This window comes from Eriocheir sinensis, chromosome 6 (genome assembly GCF_024679095.1).
Source record: "Eriocheir sinensis breed Jianghai 21 chromosome 6, ASM2467909v1, whole genome shotgun sequence".
Taxonomy (NCBI): domain Eukaryota; kingdom Metazoa; phylum Arthropoda; class Malacostraca; order Decapoda; family Varunidae; genus Eriocheir; species Eriocheir sinensis.
This window is the reverse complement of record NC_066514.1, coordinates 18690258-18711882: the sequence shown is the minus strand read 5'-3', so window position 1 is coordinate 18711882 and position 21625 is coordinate 18690258. Positions and strand designations below refer to the sequence as shown.

Below are 21625 nucleotides of genomic sequence, written 5' to 3'. Positions count from 1 at the left end.
AGGCTGGAACGGAGATAAAACTAATTACAGTGGAATATAAAATGAAGAATAAGTAAAACAAAAGCAAGTGAGGAAATGTGTAAAAGAACGAACGAGCTAAAAGAAAATGAAGAAAATAGCGGAAAGACACCTAAGAAAAACAGGAAGTAAAAGAAAAAAATGAAGAAAAATGAAGGAAAGAAAAAGGCGCGTGGAGAAAAAGTAGAAAAAAGAAAGATGAAAAAGCTGGAGAAAACAAGACGAAATGAAATAAGAAAAAAACGAAAAAGAAGTGAAAGATTAAGAAAATAAAGGAAATCGACTGAAAAAAAGAAAACGAAAAGAATGAAAAAACGATGACGAAGAGAAAGAGGAAACCATGAAGAGAAGGAGGGCGGGGAGAAGAGAAGGAAAGAAGGAGAACGAGGTGGTAATAAAAGCGGTCATTCGGGATATCCTGCAGGAATTTCAGAACCCCAACAGGAATCCTGCAGCGAAAGTGGAGTCTTGGAATACCCGCAGCAATATTTGAGCTACGTGAACGGGGCGGGAACTCAGGTGTCAGGGAAAATATATGAAAAACACATAAGGTACACCGAAAGAACCACTGAAATGAGAGAAAGCGAAAGAAAAAGAGAAAGAGAAATATAGATAGACAGAGATAAAGGAAGAGAAAGAAGGAAAGAAAATGAAAGAAAAAGAAAAAAGTTCAAATATTGGATTAAAAATAAATTACTGATGCAGAAAATACTGAGGGAATTAAAAATATATCAATCACTGAAGACTTTGGTGAAAAAAAAAAAACGCGGAAATGATGAAAAAACTTACTTTGAAAACTGGATCAAAAATTTGGATTACTTGAAACAAAAAAACAGCATGAGATCCAAAGGAAAAAATAAATAACATTACGAAATAAAATAACAAAGCAAAAAACAATAAAAGATGATGAAGGAAGATGAAACCTGTACTTGACATAAAACTGAAATAAGAAGCGAAAAAAAAAATGACAATACTAAGCACTGATATTTCTAAAGAATGTAAACAAAAAGACGGTAAAGATTCGTTTTAATACTGATTTTGAAATGCTGACTGCTTATTTTTGGACAAAATATAATGCTGTTTATCATGGAGATATATTTTTCTCCGGCAATGACTAAAGATTGACTTGCCTTGTTTGGGCCCGCCGCCGCAGCCGCAAAATAGCTCGCAGTGAGGTTCAACTGGGGGGACCCGTGGGAAATCGGGGGTTTTGGGTGGGGGAACATATTCAAACTACTCCAACCGAACTTCCGACCTGACATCTTCCGGGGGGGGTGGCGCTTCACCCCCTCTGGAGCCCCCCCGATGATCGAAAGAATGAGTGAAAGAGTAAAAGAAAATGTTAATCGAAACGTAGGTAAGAGTTAGTTATGATGGTGATAAAGGTGATGGTGGTTCTGGTGATGGTGAGGCTGCAAGTGGTAATGATGTTGATTGTGGTGGTGGTGGTGATATTGACGACTGGTAGTGGTGGTGGTGGGGGTGGTGGTGGTGATAGGTTTGGTGATGCTTGTAGTAGCAGTTGTGTTGTGGTAATGGTTGTGGTGGTAGTAGTAGTAGTAGTAGTAGTAGTAGTGGTAGTTGTTGAAATCGTAACCGTAGCAGGTAGTGGCAAGAAAGGTAAGAAAGTAGTGGTAAGAAAGTACTGATGATATACAAATACTAACATGAATATCAATAATTATCAGATACACAAATAACTGTGAAATCCGTCCAATACTTAATCATTTATATTCATCACGGCATCACACTCCCGCCATTCCCTCCCTCCCTCCCCGCTACGACTCCTGTCCTATCGCCACTCCTCCTGCCAGTACATTTTACACTCAATGTCGTTTTTATAAATTCCTAACTTTATTACATCCATTTTTTGATAAGTTTTATTATATGCTTTCATTACTCGAATCTCACATTTATTTCCTCTTTTTCCGGCTCATGATTTTTGTGAGGTCTGGTCATTCGTTCTTTTAGCCCCCAGTATTTTTTCCCATTACGTGACGCCAGGGGGAATATTTTAGTTCACTTTTGTCTGTCTCAATTCATGCATATGTTTTTCAGGCGTTACATTTATCACGTTTTCTTTATTTCGCTCCACGCATGTTCTTTTAGTATAACTTCACCACCGATAGCATTTTGGGTATGCGGTGGCTGAGTGGTTAGTGTGCTGGGCTAACATTCACCACGCCATGGACTACGTCGGTTCGAATCCTTACGTTACCGCCTGGGATTTTTCAGTCACCGCCGAGTGGCCAAAGACTACCCACATGCTGTCCACAAGACCACCCATCAACCCGGACTCGAGAAGAAACCGTTCAGTGAATCAAGAATGAGTTCCGGGGGGCAGCATGAGCCAAGCATAACTGGCGCCACTATAAAAATTGCCTGCGCCACGACGGGCTTGGGCCGATCAGCTGGCCCCTGAAGAAAGCCTACCGGCGCTAAGGGCGGGGATAAAAAATAAAAAAAGATAAACTAACCCCCCCCCCCCCTCCACACACACACCATCAACACCAGTACCATCACCTCCTCCATCATCACCAGTACCACCATCCTCCTCCTCCTCCCAGCCATCACTGCCACTACCACCTAACCCACCACCTAAATCACCAGTACCACAACCACTTATCATTCCATTGACTTTCCACCCACTAGAAACAGCAGCTGTACCACCATATTATAGCATTTTAATAATAACAATTATTATTATTATTATTATTATTATTATTATTATTATTATTATTATTATTATTATTATTATTATTATCAATATTATTATCATTATCATTATTATTATAATTACTATTACCATTACTGTAACTAAAATTGACATTCATAACCTATTCCACGTGTGTTCTATGATATGCAAATACTCTTTCTGATTCAAGCAGATCTGTCTGACGACACACACACACACACACACACACACACACACACTAAACGCATTCTGTCCGCCTTAATGACTATGAAAACTGGGAAAACATAGTAAAACGAGCAAGACCATAAATATCAACTACTGTGGTCAGACAATTCCCAAAATAGTGAGTAATATATACGAAAACTATGCCATTAAAAAACTGTTCTATTAACAAGCGAATTAAACCTTTCGTACCTCATGTTGGTAATTTAAGACACTCGCCTCCGTAAAACACAAAACAAAATACTCATCCTCAGCAGATTATCATCATCCCGTTATTAATTAAGAGCCATCCCTTCCTCGGCCATTCATCACAAAGGGAGAAAGGAGGAAGGCTCAGGAAGCAGGAGGAGCACCGGAGAGAGAGAGAGAGAGAGAGAGAGAGAGAGAGAGAGAGAGAGAGAGAGAGAGAGAGAGAGAGAGAGAGAGAGAGAGAGAGAGAGAGAGAGAGAGAGAGAGAGAGAGAGAGAGAGAGAGAGAGAGAGAGAGAGAGAGAGAGAGAGAGAGAGAGAGAGAGAGAGAGAGAGAGAGAGAGAGAGAGAGAGAGAGAGAGAGAGAGAGAGAGAGAGAGAGAGAGAGAGAGAGAGAGAGAGAGAGAGAGAGAGAGAGTGTCTACTGTAATACATGTTGGACTAAAATACTGAAACAAATAAAAGCTGTATTTCAAAGATTGCTTTAGGTGAAGAATGTAAGTGTTTCAACAGCTTTGGTTAGGATTTATGTGTGGTGATGAGACTACGCGCCGGGCAGCTTCATTTGGACCCGCACGGAACGACACTCGGCTCGAAACACCAATGCGGGACCTTGACGAGCTCACGATATTTCGCTCGTTACATCATTACCGGAAGCCTTATGGACGAGTTAAGCATGAACAACACCAAGTATAAGCTACATACACAACCTTAGTATAATAAAAGATGCATTACGTAAAATTAACACGAGACTTGCTGCAGCTCGTCTTGCTGACCCAAAGACCCTCCTCTCCTCCCTTCCCCTTCCCTCCTTCCCTCCCAGCAGCCTGAGGTGCGACGATTCCCTCCTCATTACTCCCTCACACTCACGCTCCCCGGTTCCTTCACACTCATCCCTCAGTACTGTGTCAGACTGCTCATGACTGTTCATGCTACACACACGCACGCCGCCCCGTCCTTCTCGTCGGGGCGGGGCAGAGCGCGACTCACACTCCGATCACCGCCGCGGCGTCAACATCACCGGCCAGGCACCGATGACGTCACGGCCGGCAGCCAATCACAGCACGGAACCTCCTCCTTCAAATATTACTAATTATACGCCTTTAAATACCTTCAATTCACTCCCCAGGCGATTCTCAACATGGACAAGCCTCACAATCACTGTAATAATCAAGAATAGTCGCACGGGAAGGAGCAAACTGGCAGGACAAGGCTTCAGGCAGCAGGGCACTCACTCCATCCTGCTCTCAATCATTGTCTATACGCCGCGTCCCTTCCTGCAAGAACAACCACACCGTTTCTCACCTGATCCTTGCCTCGCCTCGCCTCAGCACGCCGCCGCCCGCCTTGCACACGCGCGACACACCCGCCGGGACCCCAACACGCACGGCACACGGACTCATCCTCGCTCCGGCACTTTCCGCAGCACTCTGGGCTCGGCGTGACGTCACCGATGCGCCTTTGTTTTACCCACAATGCCCTGATGGTTTTGTCGACATGGTTACATTGACACTGGGGCACTCTGGTCGCTTTCCATCGAATAATAAGCATTGCTATTGAAGTTTGCGATTAAATACATAAATAACTTCTTCCATTGCTTAGTTAAATAATAATACTAATAGTCTAGTAAAAATAACAATAAAAATGCCTGAACCCGGAAAAAAATATTATGTTAATGAATTTGGTATGAAAAGAAGCGGAATTTTGTGCAGATTAACATATCCAAAATCCGCAAAAAGTCCACTTGGGGAAAAAAAATTACAGCAACAAAATGGCGGCCAAAAAAAAAATAACGAAATATGTTTTTATAATAGTACTCCAACATTTTAGTTTGTATGCATAGAGGAAAAAAAACAAGAAAAGGGATAAAAGTTATATAAGTGCGCAAGATCGTCACTACTTAGACCACTGCAGTTTCATCTCACCCAAAACATTGCCACATGGGGTAGCGCGGACATAAAAAGAGGCTTTACTTCTTCTTTTACCAACATAATACCTACATGTAAGTATGCAAAACGTATTCATGTTGTTGTAATTGTGTTAATGTGAATAGTTTTCGACAGGGTGAACTATAATAGTATGATATCTGGTTTTGATTATATGATTATTCTAATCAATTTAAATAAATTTCGCGAGTAGGCTACAATATTATTCCCAGAGCTTACTATATTATACCTCTATACCGTGTGTGTGTGTGTGTGTGTGTGTGTGTGTGTGTGTGTGTGTGTGTAAACATAATAAGTGGCATTCTGTAGCCTACTCCCTTTCGTATTTCTTTTATTATAACTTTAAGCCCTGTGGTGGGGGCTTAAGAATCCCACCACCGTATAAAAGGGGCGGAGCGAGGGGATTGGGAACTCCCTCCTCTGCATAACTATCCTACGAAAAGACATGGCGAATGAGTGTGATTTCGCATTGTCTTGGGCTACCCCCGTGAGGGGAAAGAGGCCAGGTATACGGTATATAGATAGATAGATAGATAGATAGATAGCTTTGCATACATAAGAGGTAAAAAAAATTAAAATCTTAAAATACAAATTTATCATTGATGATGGCACTATAGGTTCTTGGCCCTAAAATTTACATATAATGATTGCAGAAATTTCTTGCCCTTCACTAGATCTTTGTTTTTTCCCCCTATTTTCAGCAGTTTTTGTATGGTAGCAGTCATGGCTGGGGAAGACATCGAGCCTGAAAAGTGTGTCATATGCCTTAAAAAGTGTCTTTCATCTGAAAAAGTTGTGGTGAGTTTGAAAGGACTTAATACTGTGCTACATTACTGCAAACTTCGTGAACGGCCGGACCTGGAGTCTTATGTTGCTAAGTGCATGGAAAAAAAATGAAGAGGTGTTGGTCCATAAAGACTGTCGCCGGAATTTTACTGACATGAAGAGAAAAGTCACCTACCGCGCTGATGAAGCGTCATCTTTTGATACTCCTAACAAGAGACTCAGATCAAGCATGGAGCCCTTTTTGTGGAAGGAACATTGCTTTTTATGTGGACAGGCAGCAAAAAAGGATGAGAAGCATCCCCATCGAGGCATTGTTTATCAAGTGACACATATCGGATTTCGACAAAGAGTTCTTCACAAGTGTGACCAAAGAAATGACAACTGGAGCCATGAAGTCTACACTAGAATTGCAACAAATCATGATTTGGTCGCCGTCAATGCAATATACCACAAAGAATGTTTTTCTCGCTTTGTTTCAAACTGGCCATCTGCAGATTCTCCACCAAACAGAAGAGGCCGACCAAAAGATGAAAGTATGCAAAAATGGTTTCAAGTTCTTTGTGTATGGCTAGAAGGAAAATCAGATGGGGAACTGTATACTCTAAAAGAATTGCATGATAAAATGAGAGAACTGGCAAATGGAGACAAAGTTTACGGAGAAAAGCGGTTGAAACAAAAACTAGAGGACAGATATAAGGACTCTTTGGTGTTTGCAGAAGTCAAAGGGCACTCCAATATTGCCTTTTTTCGAAATACATTAGATAGTATCATCAACAACAAATGGTATGAGTCAAGAAGAGAGGATACTGGCGAAGAAGCTCAGCCATAGACTTCACAACTAGTTGACGGGAAATCTCTTCAGTCTTGGCGCGCTGGCTTCGCGTAAGGGGCCGATTGTTATGGCGACTTTCACTGCGACAACTCAAACACACTCTGCGTTCTTACTCCGAATTTAAGTGGAAACAGGACGAAATCTTCAAGTTTTAGTGCATACAAGCAGGCAGGAGTGTCTCTAGAGTGATTTGGTCGAGGATTCAAGGTAACTTATATAAAATAGCACCATGCGTGCACTTTGAAAACGTTGTGTAAAAAATGGCAAATTTGCGTAACTTTAGGTTGAAATCTTTACGTAAAATGAATGATAACTGTAGGATAGTGAAGTCCACAGTTTTACGTATTAGGAAACAAGAAATGTACGTTTAGTTAGTGCCTACATGGCAACTCAGCTCAGTTCCCGCGTCTCCTAACTCGCCTTAGGCACGCAGTCAGCTGGGCACTTCCCCTCTGTAAAGGATTATCGCTGTCCTGCCTCTGTTTACTCTCCAAGTAAAGGACCTACAGTTATTCATCGTCTCTGTACCCTTCCCCACAACTGCAAGGATCCAGAGGACGATACAAGAAGACACAGAAGGCAGTGGATCGAGTGGAAGTGACGGAGGAGACACAAGATATGAGGACGCCGCGACCCCGTGGAGTAAACTGTGGAGGAGCCGTACTACGCCATCAAGTGCAGTGACTCAGTGTTGTGTGCAGTGCAGTGGTGTGTTCAGTGCAGTGTGGTAGTGAGGGGGCTGTTCACTACGTCCTACGGGGTCGAGTATGTGTGCATGGGGAAGGCCAACTCTGACCCGACTGAGCACTCTTTCGGCAAGCGCCGCACCATGTGCGGCGCCAACTACTGGACGAGCGTGCAGAACTTCATGGTGAGCAACAGGTTGGCCCAGCGCCTGCGTTTGCTGAAGCTCGTCGGGTTCTTCCCCGGGGACGTGCAGGCCGACCTGGACCGGGCCAAGGCAGAGGAGAAGGAGGACGACGAGGTGATCTTGGCCCAGCTTGCCAGGGAGCTGGCCGACGACCAGCCGGACCCGCCGACGGACGAGTTGCTCCTCGCCGCGGTCGGCAACTACGCCGGCTACCTGGCCAGGAAGGTCCAGGCCAACTCCTCTGTGGCCGAGTGCTGCAAGCAGGAGCTTGCCCAGCAGGAGGAGATGAAGATTACCGTGGAGCTCGAGAGGGGCGACCCGCCCTCTGTGATGTTCGACGCCCTGGTCGAGCTGGTCGACAGGGGAGAGCTGGAGACGGGCCGGGCGGTCCTGAAGCGGCCATCTCTCCCAATGGCCCACATGGCGTCCTTCGGGATGTCGCTGTGGGACTCCCTGATGTGCAGGGAGGACAAGAAGGAGCGCAGGTTGAGGTTCCTCTCCCTTGCCATGCGCCACAGGGACGGGTTCAGGCACCTCCTGGAGTTCCTGGCGGCCTCAGACCCGACCTTGCAGGGGTACAGGTGCCAGGAGGGGCACAACCTGGCCAACACCATCTTGCCGCACATCAGCAGGTCCCTCTTCAACTGTTTCGGTGCTAATTTCTCCAAGGACGTGACCTCAGAAGCGAGGAAGAACAAGGCCTTGAAGCAGCCGACCGGCAGGAAGAGGAGCAGTATCGAGGAGGGCAGGAAGGAGACGGCGAGGAACAGGGACGTGTACAAGTCCAGGAAACTGACCGGGGCCCACAAGTCATAGGCCAAAAGGCTAAAGTGATTGTTCAGGGACGAGGGCCAGATAGCCGGCAAGACGTGCTGCGGCAATAGTGACATCGGAATTCAACCAAAATAAGTTGTGATTGTATATAGAAAAATGAATATTTTGCTTTTGTTGAGTAAAATTAAGATGTTTCTGCATGCTTTACTCAATTTTTAAGTTTCTAATGTGAAAATTATTTGATTTTTTATATGTTAATAACTTACGTAAAAAATTGCAATAAATATAAAAATAATAAGTAGCTATTTCGGGCAAAAACTTATAAGATATGCTAAATATTGCTATTGATTCTGAAAATATAAGTGATTATCTCTGCATTTGGTGATGTTTGTGCATCTAGCGTAAAATCTGAGGATTTTATAGCCTTTTTAAGTTTTGTTATACTTATATAAAAAACAATTAATCGGGATTTTATTAGGGAACGACTTTGAATTTTTTGATACCGCTGCTCATGGAGACTCATATATGCCTAAGGGAGGTGCCTGTTTTAGTTTCAGGTCGCTAGCTGCTTTGGTTTTGAAAATATTTAAATTTTAAATTTTTGAAAATCGGCCCCCTGCGAATCGGCCCCGCGCCCCGTTTCCCGTCAAGAGATTGTGAAGTCTATGGCTCAGCGCATCATAAAAACAGCAGCAAAACTGATAATGGCTGAGATCAGAGAACACGAGTACAACACAGTTTTTTATCCATCACAGAATGATATTCTTTTACAACGAATGGTGCCAGCAGGCTTGAAGTTGCTACTGGAGGTTCTAGTAAAAGATGAACTCAAGCAGCAAAGTATAGGTCAAGCCATTACGTATGCTGCAAGACCAAGATCCTTTATTCCTCCAATTTTATTTGGTCTTGCTGTTGAAGCTGACCATGTCTTTGGATCGCGGTGGTTGATTGATGAGCTAAATCAACTTGGTTTTAGTGTAAGTTACAGCGAAGTAACGCGATTCAAGCAATCAGCAGTAATAGAGGAGGATGCTTCAACAATCCTTCAATCTATTCCTTGTGGTACTTTCACGCAGTTTGTGGGAGATAATGTGGACCACAACATCTGCACACTGGACGGCAAGAGGACATTTCATGGAATGGGAATACTGGCAGCGTCAACAAATAAAGATGGAATCCGAGCTCAAACTCCTCCTATCAAGAGACATCTACTCACACGAAGTACAGCTATCACTCAAAACAAAGGTGTCAAGATTGTTCCATATCTCAGCTCAGACGAATCTGCTTTCTCCAAGATTGTGTTGAAGTCTCTGAGGAAACTGGAAACACCAGAAATTGTTAATTTTGGACATAACATCGATCTTCTTTGGCAAACTGCCCAGATGTTCCCAACAGAATCAAGACCTAACTGGTCAGGATTCATGCAAACTTATAGCAATGGTGAGCATCCTGGAAAATCTGTAATCACGCTTTTGCCAATAATCAATCTGAAACCATCTGATGAAACATGTCTGTATTCAACACTTTTGTTCGTCACTGAATTATGCAATCATTATGGCATGGGAACTCCTTGTATTACATTCGATCAGCCACTTTGGATCAAAGCAGTCGAAATAATAACTGACAAGTCACTCCGGATCGTATGCCGACTAGGAGGTTTTCATACTCTAATGAGTTTTCTCGGTAGCATTGGAACACTAATGAAAGGTTCCGGATTGAATGAATGCTTGCAAACCATCTACGGAGAAAATGCAGTGACACACATTGAATCTGGAAAAGCTATCTCCAGAGCACTTAGGGACATTTCTTGGTGCAGAGTGCTTTATATGGTTTGCTTCTTGATGAATTTTTTTGTGACGAGAGAGAGGAAAAACAAGATGACACTGAAAACACGGGAGATCAAAGAGACGTAAAAGCATTTAGTAAGGACGAGAAAGAAGAAATCAAGATCTTGTACAAGAAGCTTCAGAAAGACGCACCTAATGAGAAAGAGTTAGAAGAAAGCTCTGCCTTGACGAAAGTACGTTCACTGCTGTCAGAGAAAATGGAAAGATTGGTAGATGCATCTAGGACGGCAAAGCTTTGGATTCAATACATGGAGTACGTGAATGTCATCAAGATGTTCATTGCAGGTGAAAGAACCGGAAACTGGCAACTTCACTTGGATGCTATCTTTAAAATGCTGAACTTATTCGCTGCAACTGGACACACAAACTATGCCAAAAGTGCTCGCTTGTATCTTCAGACGATGAGAGATCTTCCCTCAAACTATCCAGATATTCACAAGAAATTCACAAATGAGCAATGCCACACAGTCAGAAAAAGTGATCGTTTTTGGGCAGGACTTTGGACAGATCTAGTCATCGAACAATCAATGATGAGAGCGTTAAAGAGTCGAGGTGGACTTACAATGGGACGCGGTATGACAGACTCGGTCATAACAACATGGATTCATAGTATGCATGCATGTGCTAGCATCCACAATGCCATGACTGACCTTACTAATAATCACCATAAAACTAGTCAACAACACGTCGATCTTGGTGCAAGTAGATTAAAGAGAGACATGACAGATCTTGGAAAATTGAAAGATTGGCTAACAAAAAGCAGTCCATTCAACGAAGAAGAACCTTTTCTCAAGAGCATCTCCACAGGATTGACTGCTACTAAAGAAGATCAAATCAACTGTGATGATGCTGAACAAGTTGGGAAAGCTATTCAAAGACAGCTTGATGAAATGCTATTCTCAAAAGCAAAGATAAAACGTAAATACCAGATACGTACACTAGAGTATTTGAAGACTGGGGTGCAATTTGATAAAGATATAAGACATGTTGATCCTAATCTACTATTTTCGCGCTTGGTGGTACTGGTGGAGAGATGACGATATGAAAGAATGTTTTAAGTATGAGTTGACACCAGTGCCTACCTCACTTTTGAACATGGAATTATGAGGAAACCAAACAAGTCAGCTTTAGGTAGAGCCATTAAGCAGGATGTTTCAGCAGTCACACCACCAGTCCCTTCATTTTATGTACTGGACGGAGGCACATTACTGCATAAAGTGAAGTGGCCATGTAAGAGCACATACGAAATCATCATCCAACATTATGTGCAGTTTGTCAATGCCACGTATGGTCGATCCTGCGTGGTATTTGACGGCTATGACAATGGTCCTTCCACCAAAGATCATGAACACAAAAGAAGAGTAGGCAATATATCTGGTAATGTTACTGTTGCATTGCACAGCAAACCTACATGCAACCAGGAATCTTTTCTTAAGAATTCCAAAAACAAGTCACAGTTTATTTCTTTGCTGGTAAAAGCCCTAAAAGATGAAGGTCATGATGTGCGACAAAGCACTGGCGATGCAGACACTCAGATTGTGTTGGCTGGGTTAGAGTATGCTTCAAAAGAGAACAAAAGACCGTTGACAGTGGTGGCAAACGACACTGGTATTCTTGTACTGTTGATGTTCCACTGGGCAGCTCACATGAACCTCTATATGCTGTCTGACGTTGGTAAGAAACAATCCCAATGTTGGGACATTGGAAGCTTGGTGACATCAGCAGGAGATATGGTCACAAGACATATTCTCTTCATTCATGCCTGGTCCGGTTGTGATACGACATCTGCGACCTACGGTCAAGGTAAGCAATGTTATTAATATTAAGTTGCCTCATTTCCATAAGTTGTGATATCCTGCACTAGAAACGAATAATAGCCATTAAATTACTTTTGGCCAGTCACGCGAAATAAAAGTTATTTGAATTTATATGAAACAATTATTCATCTTTTTCGTTGAGGAGGTCTTACCCTGTGTAATACTATTTGTTTCGTGTGTTTATTGTGTCAAAACGATGCCTTTTAAGCAAATTGGAGCAGCTGGAGTTGATATATCTGATATTTACTTTGCATGTGTGTTAATTATAATTTATGTAAAACGTTCACAGGAAAGACATCACTACTGAAAAACTTCCAGCAGAAAGCTAATGAATATTATCACAAGATTGCTGAGATATTCGAAGATGATACGGCTACATCAGACGACATTGGCAATGCTGGCCTCAGACTTTTTGTACATAGGTAAGTAATATAGGCTACATGAATTGTTCATCAATAATATTGTAAGTGGTTCAATACGTAATCTAAACTTATGGAAATATAATTATTTATTGGGAAGCTGTTCCTATGAGTTTTTTTCTCTTCCTCAGGTATAAGGGGAATGATGTAGATGATCTTTCCGAACTTCGTTACAACACTTTCATGCGCTTTGCAGCAACAGCAACTACTACTATAAAACCACAAAGTCTTCCACCAACAGCAAGAGCAGCCTATTTCCATTCACTTCGTGTTCATCTACAAGTAATTGAATGGAAATCACTGATGAGAGTAACATTACCAGCAGAAGACTGGGGTTGGAAGCTTCAGCATGGTATGTACGAGCCAATTATGACAGATTTAGCTCCAGCTCCAGAAAAGATCTTGAAGTGTGTGAGATGCAACTGTAAGTTGATGGGGAAAAACGTCTGTGGCACGAACGCATGTACATGTAAGAAAATAGGACTGTGGTGTATCTCAGCGTGTGGCCAGTGTTACGGAAAAAATTGCCACAACGCAAAAGACAATATGAGTAGTGAAGAAATGCCCGAAGATTCCTCGAACATTTTGGGAATTATTTAATAATAAGGGTAATAAACATGTGACCTATTCTTTCACTTTTAATTTTTTTTCTGTCTATGGAATTAATTTAATATAATGGAATACTATTTATTTAAAGAAAACCTTCGTTATTTTTTTCCAAACAATGTGGAATTAAGGAAAATTTACTTTCACCGTCAAAGACGGCATTAATCTACTATTATACTAAAACTCTGATCTTGTTTGTAATCTTGTTTGTTTGTTTGTTTGTTTGTTTGCGGCCCAACTCCAGTCTTACCTCCAAGCAATACCCCAAATTCAATTATAAACAATGTATGTAATGTTTTTTCTTATAACCTGAAGAAATAAGGATATAAATATTTTTCAACCTGGTTTTATTTTGAAAGTTATATATGTATTTTTTTTATAAGATATCCCCTGTTACATAGCTAGCTGTATTATTTTTTCCTCAAAACCAGTTTGAAAAGATTTTGGATATGTCAGTCTAAAGGAAATTGTTATCTTTTTGATACCATTTGTATAACAATTTTTTCCGGGTCTAATCATTATAAGATCAAATTTTACCTGACTTTCTTTTTTCTTATATACGTCTTCATACACTTACATGTAAGTATTATGTTGGAAAAAGAAGAAATGCAGCCTCTTTAAAAGTGGGCGCTACCTCAAGTGACAATGTTTTGGGTGAAATTGGTGTTAAGGGATAGGGGTACGATCTTTGCGCCCTTATAGCATTAAAACCGAGCAACATACAAAAAATATGTATAAGACATATTTTGTAGAATGTTATGTGTAGAATAACTTTTATTTAAAAGGTTTTCCGCAAAAATAATTATTAAGCACGATATTTACAAAAAACTGTTTTTGGCCGCCATTTTGTTGCTGTAATTTTTTTTCCCCAAGTGGACTTTTTGCGGATTTTGGATATGTTAATCTGCACAAAATTCCGCTTCTTTTCATACCAAATTCATTAACATAATATTTTTTTCCGGGTTCAAACCTATTTTTATTAGACTATAAAATATAATGGCGTTCCCTACGTTACCTCTCTGAGAGTTGGCAGCACAAGGCGCCTCACCTCTACGTCAGTGCCTCGCCACTCGCTTGTTACTGCCTAAATATTTCACTATAAACGAAGGACTCCATGCTATAAACCATTCCTCTGTTTGAGGCGGCGCAGGGATCACTGTACACCCCCCTTTCCCAACCCTGGGGTCGTGACCTCAAGTGAGGTCGCCAGGCGTTTTTCCTGGGGTCGCCAAGACCTCAAAATTTCAATCATTGTGTTATAATAATAACACATATACAACTAAACTACTGGGGTCGCAGTCATGTCTAGAGGTGCATGATTGGGGTCGCCTGAAAAAAGGTTGGGAACCACTGCGGTACACCATCATGATGACTTGTACGCCCCACGCCTGCATGATCACTGCCACCAAGGAGACACATCGTTCACAGGCTTGCCAACACTGCTGACACATGTAATAATGCGGCCCTTATAACCAAAAAAAAAAAAATAATAACATTTCAAACAAAATTCCTCTCCTCGTACACACAACCAGGTATTCTTCCTTCCCAGGTGTCACGAATCAGACAGAAGTTCCTGATATTCCTCTAATAATTCCATCCCTTAATTAAAACCCGGCACCTTATCAACCATTACAACAACAAAACAAAACACACATTTCTCCCGCACTACAACAGGTGTTCTCCCCCCAGGTGTCGTCGATGAGGCGCCAGGACCTGCACGTGCTGACCACAGGTAGCTTCACCTACACGACGGACACGAGGTTCCGCGCGCTGCACCTGCCCGGCTCGCCCTTCTGGAGCCTGGAGGTGGACCGGCCCGCCATCACCGACTCCGGCCTCTACGAGTGCCAGGTGTCCACGCAGCCCGAGGTATCCCGCCGCTTCAGGCTCAGCGTTGTGGGTGAGTGATGATCCTATTCAAGTTTATGAAGTAGAAGCTCAGATTAGCACCATGAAACCTAACAAGCCTTGTGGACCTGATGGTCTCAGACCCGGTGTCTTGAGATTATTACCTGCCCAGTGGATCCTCACCATTTCAGTGATATTTAATGCAGTCTTTTCCTCAGGGTGTTACCCCTCATCCTGGTGCCGTGCTCGTATGTTCACTATATTTAAGAGAGGTGACAGGAAAATTCCGGTGAACTACCGAGGGATCAGTGTTATTAATTGTTTGGTAAAGCTCTTTGATTCAGTGTTGAGTTCTGGAGTGAATTCTTGGTTTGTACCATACAGAGAACAGGCTGGTAGCCAAGAAGGTAGAGGCTGCATAAAACACATTGTGACGCTGCGTCTGTTGATGGATATGGCCAAGAGGAAGAGACTGAAGATGTTCATAACTTTTGTTGACTTTACAATGGCATATGACCGCGTCCCAAGCACTGTATTATTTAGGATATTGAAGACAATCGTGTGTGGTGCGGTAATGCTGGCAGTACTTGTAAGCATGTATTCTGTGACCCGCAGTATAGTTGGTGCCGCTATTGTGACGGCTTCAGCTGGTGTGAGGCAAGGCTCCCCAACGTCGTGCTTGTTATTCATTATCTTTGTAAATGACCTTATTGCTCTGATTAGGAATGGTGTGATGTGGACGGATTTCTCGCATGGCTGCACACCATAGTATTAATGGACGATACAGTCCTTTTATCAACAACGAGACAGGGGATGCAGAGAAAGTTGGCGCTGTTAATTAAATGAGTACTCTAAGGGCCATTAAATGTGTGTCAATAATGTGAAAACTAAATTTTGTGCCTTGAATTATTTGCCAGAGGAGAGGGTTCCGTTTATTATTGAACAAATTGCAGTAGAGTGGTGTGATAGACACACGTATCTGGGCAGCCTTTGCACTTCAGACGGGTCATTATCGTCAGCTTTAGCTGCGCACGCTGAAACAAAGATGTCACATACTTAAATTTGTCTTTTTTTTTTAAAATAGGGACGTCCCATTTCAAGTAAAATTTAAGGTATTTAACCCTAGAACCACATTGCCGGGTGATTTTCTCCCGACTCTCCTAGGTTCCCACGTAGTTCAATATGAAGAAAGCGCGGGAACCAGCTGGCCGCCTGTGTACCCGCAGTGTTGTGTGAGACATCGTGAAGGGTGGGTGTGCGCTCCGGCTCAGCGCCTGGAATTTTCCACGGCGAGGGGAAAACCGTTATTTCGGGAGAATTTCTCCCGACGATGTGGTGAACGTTAGACATTTTACCCGGGTGAAATTCTCCCGACGATGTGTTTACCTGTAACTATTAGTGATATCTTACGTGTGTTTCTTTTCAGATATTTAGTAATTATTACAGATAAACAGAAAATATGGCTGCCCGAGGCAAAGTGCTGACTGAGGAGGAACTTGTGGAGACGATGAACAAATCTGGTTTCCTCTCAGTAAATGATAGCTCAGATAGTGAGTGTGTTGATGACCTGGAAGAATTTAAAGATATTGAAAGTGATGTGGAAGACAATTTAGAGGCACAAACTCTCTATGATAGTGATGAAGATCGAGAGTATGTGCCAGAGACTGACTCGGAAAGTGATAGTGAAGGGGAAGATCTTCAGAGAAGGAAGATAAGGAGAATGTTCACGTCCACACCAAGAAAAGGTCGTGCCTCTGCCACAACCTCTGCTGCTATCCCTGCTGCCAGTACCTCTGCTGCTGTCCCTGCTGACCCTGCCACTATCTCTACTGCTGCTGATCCTGCCACAACCTCTGCTGCTGTCCCTGCTGCCAGTACCTCTGCTGCTGCTCCTGCCCCTGCAACTTCCGCTGCTGCTGCTGCTGCCACCCCTGCCAGGGGTGTACGGAGGGGAAGAGGCCTCCAGGAGGCTGATGTTCCACCTGTCGTCGACTTCAACAGGACGACCATTTCCTCCAGAAACAATTTTAGGTGGAGCTGTCAACCTCAGCACAGTCATGCACACAGGAGGTTGTCAAGAAACATCATGGGAAGATATACTCCAGGGCCAGCTCATGAGGCAAGGGGTGTAGTTGACCCTGGGGAGGCAATCAAACTTTTTGTGACTGATGCCATTGTTCAGGAATGCGTCACCTGGACAAACAAACGCATTCAACTTACTGCAGGAAGGATGGCAACTCAAAGACAAGCAGGCACATATGGTCCTACAGAACCAAGAGAGATATTAGCACTCCTGGGAGTGCTAATAGCAGCAGGGCAGCAGAGGGATAACCATCTCTCCCTTCTTGAGATGTGGAGTGCCGTCACTGGGTGTCCCCTGTATCGAGCAGCAATGTCCAAGGGGAGGTTCGAGTTTCTGGTCTCCTGTCTGCGGTTTGACAACCCAGACACGCGTGTGGAGAGGCTGAAAGAGGACAAGTTTGCCCCTGTGAGGAAAGTGTGGGACATGTTCATCGACAACTGCAGGCTGTATGTCCCACGCGAGAACCTCACTGTGGATGAACAACTGTTGGGGTTTAGAGGGAAGTGCCCCTTCAGGATGTACATTCCCAACAAACCTGCAAAATATGGCATCAAGCTCGTCCTCATCTGTGACGCCAGCACCAAGTACATGCTTGGTGGCATACCCTACCTTGGCAAGCAGGGGACAAGGCCACGGGATGGGGTCAACCTTGGTCATTATTTGACAAGAGAACTGACCAGGCCATACCACGGCTCCAATAGAAATGTGACCACGGACAACTGGTTCACATCAGTGCCTCTCATTGTTGACCTCCTCAACAACTGTGGAATGACACTTGCTGGCACAATGAGAGCAAACAAGCCTGAAATTCCCAGTGAGATGAAGACCAAGGAAACAAGACTCCATGGATCAAGTGCCTTTCTGTTCACCAATGCGATGACGTTTGTGTCGTATGTGGCAAAGACTTCACGAAGAAACAAGAAGATGGTCCTACTCATGTCATCCCAGCACACCCAGCCTACCATTGCACCAGGGGGCAAGCCAGAGATCATAGAGTTCTACAATTTTACAAAAGGAGGGGTCGACACATTCGACCAAATGTGTTCAACAACTTCCTGTTCAAGAAAGACACGACGCTGGCCCCTCTGTGTGGTATGGCATTCTCAATGCTGCGACCATCAATGCCTTCATCGTCAGCAGCGAGAATCGGGCAAGGGCAGGCACCAAACTACTGGCAAGGAGGACCTTTATGATGGATGTGGCGATGGCACTCATCACTCCCTGGGCCCAAGCACGTCTGTCAACACCATCCCTGTCCCGAAACCTTCGCAACTTGATAGACACTGTCTGTGAGCTGCCATCAGACGGTATTGCTGCTGGGACACCAGGGACATCCTTTGCAGACAGCCGCTCCCCCCTGGTACGCTGTTCTGAGTGCTCTAGTAGGGCAGACAGGAAGACCCGGCACCGATGCAACAGGTGTGCCCTACCCAAGTGCCCTCGACACCTGTACCCTGTATGTGGTAACTGCGTATAAGAGGTAAGCTTATTTTTTTATTGTATGTCATCATTCCATGTTGAAATAAGTGGTTATAAGCTCTGGAAAAAGTATGAAAAACAAATAAAATGAAAAATCGATAGAAAGAATGTATAGTGATTTTTCGCCTGTCTTCCATACAGTTTCCGGTGGTAGTAGTGGGCTTAGGCGACCTGTACCCCATCGGGGATGACTGCTTATGAAAGGTAAGCTTATTTTTTATTGTATTTCATCATTCCATGTTGAAAAAAGTCATTATCAGCTCTGGAAAATATATATATATATATATATAAATCACAAAAAAAATATAGCCACTTTTCGCGTGCATCCCATACAGTTACCTGTGGCAGTAGTGGGCTGCAACTGACTGAGGCGAGGGGCCAACTACCTAGTAACTAGTGTACCAAAGGAGAAGTCACCAGCTGCAGTACTTTTTTTTTGGAAATTTTTTTCTAAACACTTTTTCAAATTTAGTCAAATTTAGGTTATTCCTTATTAAGGTCAATATCAATATTAAAATTGTAACGGTCCGAATGTGAATGAACGAGAGAATGTGAGTAAGTCAGTGAGTAACAGTAAGTGTAAGAGAGTGCATGAATGTATGAGAGAATGTGAGTAAGTCGGTGAGTGACAGAGTGAGTAAGTGTGAGCGAGTGGGAGCGTGAATGAGTGAAGAGTGAATGGGTAGCTGAGGAATGTAAGTGCGTAAAAGGTTATGAGAAGATAACACGGCGAGCGAATGAGCGAATATATGAACGAGTTACTGAAATCCCTCATCTCAAAGCCTCGAACCCCTCCAAGAAACCAATAACTAGTTAGTTAGATAGGTAGGGGTTTGATTGTAAAAGAATGTTCCGGAAGGGAGAGAGAGTCAGTAATGCGGGGTTAAAAGATCACGTGATGGAGGAAAGAAGCTGATGAGTAAGCGAGGAGGAGGAGGAAGCGACCAGAAGCGGGGTAGACTTGAGGAGGCAAGCACCACTGCAGAAAACCAGAAGCGGGAGAGAGGTGAGGAGACGAGCACCATGGCAGCAAGCCAGAAGCTTGGAGGACGTACACACCACCCACGGCCTACTGTGTGAGGCGGGCTAGCAGGAGACGAGCAGCAGCCCTAGCAAGGAAAGGCAGCGAGTTGGAGTTGAGAGCGGTGTCCACCTCTCCACTCAGCCCCCCCCCGAAAAACCACCCACGGCCTGCGGGGTGAGACGGACTACAGGATGGGGACTTGTATGGCGGGGTAACCTGCCCCTCGACTGTCCTGGGGGCCGAAATACCACTGCCCCAAGCTGCTCCCTACATCAAAGGGCGCCCGCCTCTTCATACCACCCGAGCCGCTCCATCTCTACATCAAGCGGCGCCCGTCTGTCCATCACCAGGACCGCCCATTCCCATCGTGGACGTCCTCTGCCGAGCCCGACACTCACGCCAGCTCCTCCTCCTCCGCATCCAGCAACTAGAGCTAAGCATTCTGAGTATTCCCCAAATCTCCCTTGTGCCGGTAGTTAGCTAGCTTAGAGGCCTACAGCCTGTCGGTCATTCATTTTTTTTCATATTTTTATTAGGACTTCGCTAACCTTTGGAAATAGACCAAATACATATTTATATATAACCTTACTGAGTTATCATTTGGAGCCTGTTTCGCTGCTCATTGGAAATTACTGAACCATACACACATCCCCTCCATAGTACATAATCACCATCCAGTTTCTTAATGCTGTCTCAAAAAGTGGTTCCCACGGAAATCCTCCCACCTTCCATAATTAAGTAACGCCCTTCTGGTCACAAACTTCGGAACGAGTGTTCACTTGTCCTGAGGCCTTAACATCCGGGACCAACGCTCGACAACTACCACGCTACCACATACCATCATAACCCTAGTGGTTGTCATAAAAAGGGATGTAGCTTTAATTATTTAGTTATTTATTTAATTTAATATTTTCTCTCTATATTTTCCACGCTACATATGGTGGCAGCGGTGGGATTTCCCTGTGAACCATTCCCCCCCCCCCCTTGTTGAAGTAGAGTTAACTAGACAGTATAATTAATATTTTTATTGTTTTTTTTTTCTGTTGATTGATTGTTGGTCGCCCTATTGCTTTGCAGTCTTAACATTTTTTTTTTGTGTGTCTTTGCATTTACTTGTTTTTTTCTCTCGGTGTTCATAACACCAGAGAACATGTTTAGAGTAGCACTTGTAGGGCATAGTCATATTCCAAGGGAATTGGAGGTAGAAAAGCAGAACATTCAGGTAGATATTTTTCGTGCCCCGGGAGGAAAAGCCGGTAATTTCTTTGAAGACGATAGACTGGCCCCTGTCTTGGAGAACAAATACGAGTTAGTCATCTTGTGGTTAGGGAGCAATGATATTACAGCGGATAGTACGCATAGTGAAATTAGTAATGACATTTTGAACATCGCCCAAGAAATTGAAAACAACTGTGAAGCGATAGTGAGGATTGTCAATGTAGAACCGAGGTGGACAGAGAGACAGAGGAGATTTTGGATGCCCCAGGATGAATACGAGAGGCAGCGTAACGCCATTAATCGGCGAATGTACAAAAAGGCCAAGGGGAAGAGGAGGTTCCTTGATTTCGGAGCAGCCCCCTTCTGGGAGGCACTAGGAGATGATGGAGTACACTTTGAAAGAGAGGCTAAGGAGGAGTATGTAGACAGTAAATTCCGTAACTGCATTCAAGCAGTATATGAGGAGGAAAGGGGAGAGGTGGAAGGAGCGTGCGCGTGGTAAGAGTCGCTCGCGGAATAATGGAAAGTGGTAGTCTGCAATGGCGCGGTAATTATCACGAGCAAACAAGTGCTTAACCTCCCTTGCTCATGTGTTCGAAGGTGGTTTCGTTTGAGTTTATGGGTTTTATATATTTGTTTTATTAGTTTGCTTTGATTGTTCTCTTCTCTTTAGTAGAGTAAACTGTAAATATTGATACTGAGGGAACTTAGGAAATTTTGACACAATGGAGAAAACTGTAAAGGAAGAGATAGCTGACTTGCTGGGTCCATGGGAAAGTGAACACTGCCCAGACCAACAGCGTACTGACACTGATCAAGAAGACCCTAGGGTACAAACACAGTCAAAGAAAAAGCCACAAGCGGGTGACACCGTGAAAATGGAAGAACTCGAGGAAGAAGTAGATTTTCTAAAAACATCAATGTTAGAATTAGTGGACCGATTACGTAGAAG

At 43.5% G+C, this 21625-nt stretch overlaps 1 protein-coding gene across 1 annotated transcript; it reads left to right on the top strand.

Moving 5' to 3' along the window:
• The first annotated feature begins 16101 nt into the window (after positions 1 to 16101).
• Positions 16102 to 18326, top strand: LOC126991141 (uncharacterized). The gene is made up of 3 exons (XM_050849899.1): positions 16102 to 16118; positions 16296 to 17947; positions 18296 to 18326. Exons 2-3 carry the CDS (start codon positions 16329 to 16331, stop codon positions 18324 to 18326), a joined length of 1650 nt encoding a protein of 549 aa, XP_050705856.1. The 5' UTR covers positions 16102 to 16118; positions 16296 to 16328.
• Positions 18327 to 21625: the final 3299 nt, after the last annotated feature.